This window comes from Arachis hypogaea, chromosome 17, assembly GCF_003086295.3.
Source record: "Arachis hypogaea cultivar Tifrunner chromosome 17, arahy.Tifrunner.gnm2.J5K5, whole genome shotgun sequence".
Lineage (NCBI taxonomy): Eukaryota > Viridiplantae > Streptophyta > Magnoliopsida > Fabales > Fabaceae > Arachis > Arachis hypogaea.
Window position 1 is genome coordinate 132,064,642 of NC_092052.1, and position 9,008 is coordinate 132,073,649.

Below are 9,008 nucleotides of genomic sequence, written 5' to 3' on the forward strand. Positions count from 1 at the left end.
ATTGCAAGCCCTACATAAAACACACCCATTAAATTTTTTTTTTTCATCAAAAGAGATTCGAGCCTATGTAACACTTTTAAGAGGCAAATGTATTTGTCATTTGGGACAAGTCTCAGCCACAAAAAATGTTATTTAAGCTCTAATAATAGATTGGGCCTGATCACTATACTTGGGCCCAATAAACTTACTTTTCATGTTTGAACGGTTTCACTCACGAAAGTATTCCTTTACTGGAAAAACAAAGGAAAGAAAAGAATATTAAATTGGGTTGGTTAGTTTATAAGTGTTCGGAATTCGAGTTTTATTTTATGTATGCAGTTAATTTATTAGTTAGCAACAAACTTTTAAATAGAACTCCGATTCATAATGAATTAGTTCTTGATCTGTTGAAATAAGAAATACCGTAGATAACAAAAAAAAAATTATTTCCTTTTTTTTTCTCATTTTTATGCTAATTGGCAATTTAAGTATTTTTGTAAGTAAGAATAAATAGTGAAATAGGATAAAGAGTGGAAAATAGACGCAAAAACTTGGCAGCCATTGCATTGCAGGGGGAAGATGAATAACTAGTGGTGGTTGTAACAGAAGCAATTTAACTAACTTCATTTAATGGAATCTCCTCTTTCTCTTGAATTCTGGAAACAGCATCATGGGTTTGCTTAACCTGAGGCTCAATTATAACGCTTCTTCTGCTGCTATTCAGTCTCCTTTCTCTTTCAACAATCACTCATGTATCACACTTTCTTCTGGTCAGCTCAATTTTCCTTCCCTTTTTCATTATTAATTGCTCTGTTTTTATTCCTTGAATAGTAATTTACAATTTGCATACTTAATAGCTGTTATGAATTATGACAAAGTCTGTTTATTCAAGCTTTAGGTTTTATTGTTAGAATTAACTCATGGTCTAATTATGATTATTTATGTATGGTTTTTCTAGCCAGAAGTAGGGGAATGCAATTTCAAGTTTCTAGCACAAAATAAAAAATACACAAAAAAGAAAGAAAAATAAACAAAAATATTGAAGCCTTTCTCTCAATTGCTGTGCTCTGAATTTTGGTTTACAATTTGATCAGCTGGAGGAACGGAAGCAACTTTCAACTCAGCGAGGCTATCTTCGCTTTCGACCGTAAATGAAGAAGGAGAAGCATCCCAGAGAAGCTTTCCAACAGCATTCAGTTGTTTGTCATCTGAATTGGAAACCTTGGACAATGATTCTTTATACATAGAAGAAATCAAGGTACACCATAGGCCTTTTAATCAAGCCATATAATTATATTCTGGTATGAAGGGAAGCCTTAGAGCAATGGTTGAGTTGTCTCCATGTGAGTTTAAGCCATGAAAACAGTCACGGATGTAACTATCAGCTTGAACTGCGTACATTACCCCCTTTGGGTGCGGCTGCGACACGGGATGTTTGTGCACTTAGCTGCCTTTTTTTTTCCTTTAATAATTATATTTTGGTTTCTATGCATAGAAATAGACACATAGTGTGTGTGTTATTGTAAAATCTTACAAGGTTTATATTTCCCAGGTGAAGAAGGGTAAGAGGTCTATTAGTAGTGTGCAAGAAATGCTTAATAATACACAAAGACAAAGGCATTTTGAAAAGGAGATATCAACAGCCTCCCTCAAATTTCAGTCTTTTAGAGCGATACATTATCGTTTGTTAATGGAAAATCTAGGCACTTTGGAACAAACTTTCGCTGATTCTGAGGCGATTAAATTGAAAAGTGACATTGTATTGCAACTTGGAAAGCTTGGAGCTCTGGAATTGTTCAATGTCTGTCTGTCGAGGTCTCTTGAACTGTCGTCACATGCCGTTGAACTCGGAGAGCACCAGAAGGAAAACAGGAAAATAGATGAGAAGATAGATAAAGTGTTTGTTAAGTCTACCAGGAAAAAACAGCATAAAAGAAGAACTCAGAAAGCATTTACTGCTATGGAAGTTCGGCTGCAGCCGTCGACTTCAAAAGCTGATGATAAGGAATATAGATTGCATTCCCTTCCTGCTTCTGTAAAGAAAGCTTCAAATCGTAAAAATACAAGAATAATGGTTGCTAGAAGGGAGGCAGAAATGTCAAAAGGAGTAAAGGTTAGTTTATACTTTATACTATCTTTGATTACTTTACAGAGACTTTCTTGATTACATTTACATATATCTGTCATTCTCATATTTCAAGGTAACACTTACTAAATCATCGACCTTTAACCACTTTTCAATCTTAAGCACAATAAAGAATGAAAGGTTTATCATACAAATTAGTAATGAAATAGAAGGTATTCTGGAGGAAAACAGCCAATTTTTTATTTTGGGTTTAGGTTAGACTGTAAAATGACTAAAGTGAAAGATATTATAAACTAAAAGGAGTATGTTATTGTCAAGTAGAATAGATTCAACCAATATCATGATTCGAATCTTTTGGTTAAATATTGGAATTGTGTGCCATTCTAGGTTCTCGCAGAGTTGGAGAAAATTCGAGAAGGAATAGAAGAGAGTACAAATCAAGTAGCAAGCTTGAAAAGCTGGGCAGAAGCAGCTGGAGTTCATGAGAAGGTGCTACAGCAGAAGTTGCATTACTGCCAACGTTGTCGTGACGAGCTTATACGAAGTACTCGTTCCTTGGTTGTTTACCTTGCAAGGAAGTACAGGGGTATGGGAATAGCACTGGAAGATCTACTTCAGGTCTGTTCCAATGGTTATTGTATATGCCGTTTTATTTAATCATTTTTATGGCCTGAGCAAGAGTTTTGTGCTGGATCTTTAATTGATAGTCATAAGACACACAAATCTTACCAAAATGAATCAGAAGAAACTAGATAAACTTGGGAGAAATTTTGTTTTGCGGGTAAAGTGCAAACAAAGAACTTTAATTGAAGGGGGCTTTGAATTCTGTGTATAACAAATTGATTTGTAAGGTGCTACCCCAAAAGTAGAAGTATGAATAAAATCAAACTTTGGAATAGACAGGGAAGATACTTATTTGAAATTTTGCTTCTTTCATTTAGCTTTTCACTAAATTTATAACTTTTGCACTGTATTTCTTAGGCAGGATATATAGGTGTTCTCCAGGGAGCTGTGAGATTTGACTATACAAGGGGTTATAGATTCTCAACTTATGTGCAGTATTGGATAAGGAAATCAATTTCCAGAATGGTGGAACGATATGCTCGAGAAATCGTAGTTCCTGTATGTTCCTCTTCTGCATAGCTGGTTTGTTTTGTTTCCTTATACCAATGTCAATGTTATGTGAAACCTTGATTTGATCCTTGTTTATTTTTTCATATTTGTTATTCTTTTTAGTGGTCATTGAGCAGGGCCATGAATCAGATACAGAAAGCACAAAAATCCCTGAAAATTACCTCCATGAAAAGCCCAGATGATCATGAAATCGCAAAGGCGACAGGTCTGTCTTTGGAAAAAATTAGATCAGCTGGAAATTGTCTGAGAGTTGTTGCTTCGACCAATCAGAAGATGGGAGACTCTCTTAGTGTAAAGTATACGGTAAGAATTTGATATATTTGACTAAACTGTTTAGCTAATCATCATATTCTCTATCGACAGGTGTGTATCAGTTCAATGTACGAGTACAAAATATTTCTCATGTAGAGTAGAGCATTATAATCTCAAGAAATATATCCTTAAACATTGTTGTTACTTGTTTGTTAAGTCATAAGTTGTTTTTTGCATCAATGTTATGCAGGAATTTATGCCTGATATGTCAATAGAGAATCCTGAAGAAGCTGTGATGAAGCAACACATGAGAAAGGACTTATATGATCTCTTGAAAGGCTTGGATTCAAGAGAAAGAGAAATATTAACCCTCCGTTTTGGTCTTAGAGATCATCATTCAAAGTCACTTGAAGAAATAGGGAGATATTTCAAAGTTAGCAAAGAATGTGTGAGGAAGATAGAAAGGAAAGCTCTAACAAAATTAAGGAACAAAGCAGCTACATCAAATTTCAATTTTTATTTATTGGATTTAGATTCTTAGATGTCATTGGCTTTGGTGGAGTTTCAATAGTTTTGGCTTGTCTATCACTTTTAGTTGTCCCTAGTGCAACATCATACCATTTTAAAGAAAATTTTTTACTGTATATATAAAAGTATTTTATATCATATAAAACAGTGTAAACGATAAAGCATGTGATAATGTTTGTATGTATTGTTTCTTCTTATTGGACATGGAAATAAATAGTATAATGCCTTTTCTAGTTACCTTATGTGTTCAAAGATTGTTCCAATCTGTTCTTGTAAAATTTTGTGCTGCTCTTGTACTGCTCTTGTACTTGAGCTTAAACTACAACATGAGGTGGTAATCAATCAGAAATTCTTGGTGTACATTTTATCTTTTATGTAAACTTTATATCCCCTTTGTGTTTTTTTTCCTTAAAGTTAAGAGTGAGATTTAAACCCAAGTCCTTTAGATGAGGACGAAGAGACTGTTTGAGCTATAACTCGTTGGCTTTATATCCCCTTTGTTAATAAATGTATTTATATAAAAGTAGATATTCATTGTAGAAAGAAATAACCCGTATAATTTAAAAATATAGACAAATTAAGTATTGTTAAAAAAACTGGTATGTGTACTCGTGCGATATACAAAAAATGTCTATTCAATTTATGTTATATTAGTACTTTTTAATTTTACTTTTATTAATCTTTTTAACTTATATAAAAATAATTCAGAGTTCTAACTCATCGTTCTAATTATCCTCCTAATTTTTAAATAAAGAAATTTTTTCATTCTTTTATCTTTTTAATGGTTTTTTTTTAAAATATATTTAACTTCTTACTCATTTGTCTTAGGAGGATAATTAAAAAGATGAATTATATCTCTTAATTATTACTCATATTTTATTATTCTATATTACATTTTTGTATAAATATTCTTCAATAATTACTAAAAATATATAAAGTTATATTAAATATTCATATATGATTAATAAAAATTAACATGTTATATTGTAATGCTATAAATATAAATAGAATAAATACCTATATTATTATTCCTTTAAAAAGATAAATATGAGGAAATCAATTTAAAAACATCATCAAATTTTTCGTCCCACCCTACTTATTATTCAATTTTTCAATTCTCGTGATTCGATTTCCATTATATCTCAATTTGATTCTCTAATTGATTCTTTCTATAGATAAAATTACTAATTTTGTTTTAAATAGGACGCAAATAGTAAAAATCCAGTTCAAATACCCACATCAAATCATCCCAAATTATTAAGTTTTTTGACTAACACTATCTAATAATATATTGTAAATCTTCTCCAAAATTTTAAGTTGCATAAATATAAATGGATAATTTCAGTCATTAACAGAATTATGTACATATACATATTCATAATTATATAGATTTCCTTTATTAAAGTATTACAAATTTATAAACTCATCTTTTTAATATAATTAACTTTAAGAAACAGAAATGCTACTATTACATAATTCAATTTTGACAATGTAAATAATTAATTTTTAATATTGCAATTAATTTTTCTTAATCACTTTATATTCGCTTTAAAAGAGAAAAAAAAGGCTAAAATAACCATAAATTTTGTACCCAAAAAAATAATATATTTTTTGTTCAAATTTTATAAGTGATAGTTGTTACATAAATCTACCGTACAAATAAATAATAATTAAAGTACACCAAAAAAAATATAATAATAATGATCAATAAAAAGTAAAAATATAAAATTTAGGTAAGACCAGAAGTAATTACGCCATTATTTAACAAAGAGGAGTAGACATATTAAAATGAGTCCCTGTTAGAATCAAATGCAAGTGATAAACTAAAAGTTAGTTGCAATAGATTGAGGCTAAAAAATTGAATAGTATAAAATAATAACAATGATCGAGAAGAAGTAAGTGGTTCTTTTATTACTCCTATAATTAAAAATTATCTAATCATGTTGCCATTTTCTTTTGCTGCTTCAATTATTATTTAATCTTTTGTATTTTATGCATTATTAGCATAAGAAATTTCGTAAAATAAATGTATTGATATTTATTCACTGTATATAAACTTTTATTATTTAATTATGTTTGATACATATTGACATCAAATTTAGAATTATTTAGACACAACTTTTTAAAAATAATTTTTTTTATGATCAATAAAATATAACTGAATAAATAGGATTAAGTACGTTTTTTTGTTCTTATGGTTTAAATCGAAAATTTTATTCATTTTCATTTTTTTTTGTATTTAAATTTATTTGTCCCTAAAATTTAACTTAATTTTAAAATTATTCTTTTTACCTAAATCTTAAAATTTTAGACCAAATTACTCATAACAAAAAATTATAAAATTACAAAAAAAAAAGAAGAAAAAGAACAAAGAAAAAGAGAGAAGCCGAAAAGAGAAAAGCATGGGAGAAGAACAAGAAGAAAAAAAGGCATCTCCTGACACTGCAGCCTCCTTATCACTCTTTTCGTTATGCTCATCGTGGAACAAGAGAGCGATGGAGAGAGAGACCAAGATGAGAGATAGAGGAATGAAGAGAGAGAGAGCTCTTGCTTGCGAGAGATATAAGAGAAGGGGAAGGTGACGACGATGTCGGTGAGGGAGATAGCGTGCGCTGCTGTTGCCGTTTTTGCTCCTGCACCAGCACATCCATGAGTGAATGTGGTGGAGATGGCGTCGACGCAAGCAGATCAGATAGCGGAGTCAGAGTCGCGTAGGTGGCTCCTCCAGTTTGCTGTTTGGTAAAGAATGTTATTGGATAAGGGTTATTAAAGAATGGTATTTTGATCCAAAAGACAATTTTAAAATTAAGTTGAACTTTAGAGACAAATTTGAACTATGGTTATCCATTGTATTTTTTAGCCCGACAGGCAAAGAACTAATCTGATGTAGATCTTAGCTCCATTTAAGGATTTGTCGTTGGCTAATAAATTACTGCATACACAAAATAAAATTCCAACCTCTAACATTTATTTAAACAAATGAGTGAATCAACCACTCAAATGACTCAAGTTGGTTCAAAATTATTAGTAATTAATAACTTATAACACACTTAATCTTCATTCTCATTGGTCAGCTATTTTAATTTTCTCACGTGTACCTACATATGCATTCCATACATTAATTTTTATGACAATCAAATTAAATTTTGTTGTTAATTTAACTTTTTTTCTTTAACTATTAATAATTTAACTTTTGCATATCAAAGTTATCCTCTAAAAGAATACATATATAATTTTTTTTTTCAGGACAAAATTTCCATTATGCTTTGCATACCATTATATAACTATTTTTCTAAAAAACTAATATGTGTATTTTACCATTATATGATATAACTATTACTATTTATTTTACTATCAGCTAGGATTTAATTTAAAAATATTATAAAATAATTATAAAGCAGACAATTTGACAATGACTTATTTATTAGAATAATATTACCTTATTTATCAGAGAGGTTAACAGGTATCATGACCTCTGCCCAACCTCTCTCTTTGGCTAACACATAAGAGTCATATAATTATTTCTACCTCATTCATTCCTAATTTCATCATATTTCTATAAAACTAAGGCCTAAATGTATATTTCTCAGACAAAATGTCTTTTGGCCTCTAATAAAATAATAGAACTCATCAAAATGGAAGTTTAATTTTCTCATAGTATAACTTCAAATGATGCATGTGTCTTTATTCGAATTAAAGAAATACACATTAACCTGCAATAACAAAAGATAACGTGCAATCAATAAGATGAAAATAATTTGACAATAAATTTAAGAAAATGCATAATGAATTAAAATAAAAAACTTAATGAAAAATGAGAAATTTAATTAAAAATAAAATATGTAACAAATCAATTTTATATCAAAAGAGAAAATAATGAGATTGATGAACAATAAAAATAATTTTAATTTTTTTTAATAATTACACTAAAATATCACATCTAATATAATTAAAAATAATTTGTATTATTATTAGTATGTCCCTTTAATTTATATTAAATTAAATAATCTTTAGAATTTATTGCTAGAATTAATTATATATTCCTAATTAATTAAGTTAGATTAATCAAGAAACATTACCAAGAACATGCTATATCATCATGAAATTAATGGTAGAAATCCGATCTTAACTGTATATGAAATTAATGGTTATTAAACTTGATATAAAATAACGTAGATTTGGATTCTCTAAAGTTTGAATTTCACTTTAGAAAATAAAGTGTGATCTCTTACTATTTATTTTATAGGCAGGACCAAGAATAAATATGAGAGAGAAACCATTCAATAGGGGTGAGTACGGGTCGGTTTGGTTCGGATTTATGGTAAAATTAGAACCGAACTTATCAAAATGTAATTGGTTCGGATTAACATTTTTTTGTACATGTACCCGAACCAAACCAAACCGATTAAGAATGGATTAGTTCGATTTGGATAATTGGGTACCCGATGACTTTGAAATTCATAAAAAAAAAACCAAATTTTTATCTTAAAAATTCAACAAGTACAATAAACATGTAACATCAATAGAAATAATCCAAACATATTAAACACCAAATACATTAAAAATTAAACTCATTAAAATCCAAACATATTAATAATAAATAATCATTGTCTAATGGAAAAGTCATATTTTTTTTATTTAATTAATATATAATCGGGTTTGCGGATTGGTTCGGTTCCGCACCCCCAAAACTGATATCCGAACCAATCACTAACAAAAACTATCGGGTTGTACCCGATCACCCGTTGGTTTCAGAACCAATTTAATTGGTTCGGTTCGGATTTGGACGGGTAATCGGGTACCACTATCCGTGCTTACCCCTACCATTCAAGGATAAAAGACTATACTTTATCCTCTAAAATACAAATTTAAAATTTAGAGGATCCAAATTCAAATAACATTAATTTTTATATACGTATAAAAATTATAAACAAAACCTAATTAATTCATAATTATCGCATTTAATTTTAATATAAAAAAAAACACATAAATAAACCTAATATAATACATGAAAACAGAAAACCAAGCC

At 29.5% G+C, this 9,008-nt stretch overlaps 1 protein-coding gene across 1 annotated transcript; it reads left to right on the plus strand.

Annotated features, from left to right (window-relative positions):
- Positions 1-265: 265 nt before the first annotated feature.
- Positions 266-4,216, plus strand: LOC112765868 (RNA polymerase sigma factor sigC). The gene is made up of 7 exons (XM_025811728.3): positions 266-749; positions 1,074-1,237; positions 1,532-2,092; positions 2,453-2,683; positions 3,047-3,187; positions 3,302-3,502; positions 3,702-4,216. Exons 1-7 carry the CDS (start codon positions 650-652, stop codon positions 3,990-3,992), a joined length of 1,689 nt encoding a protein of 562 aa, XP_025667513.1. The 5' UTR covers positions 266-649; the 3' UTR covers positions 3,993-4,216.
- The last annotated feature ends 4,792 nt before the right edge of the window (positions 4,217-9,008 follow it).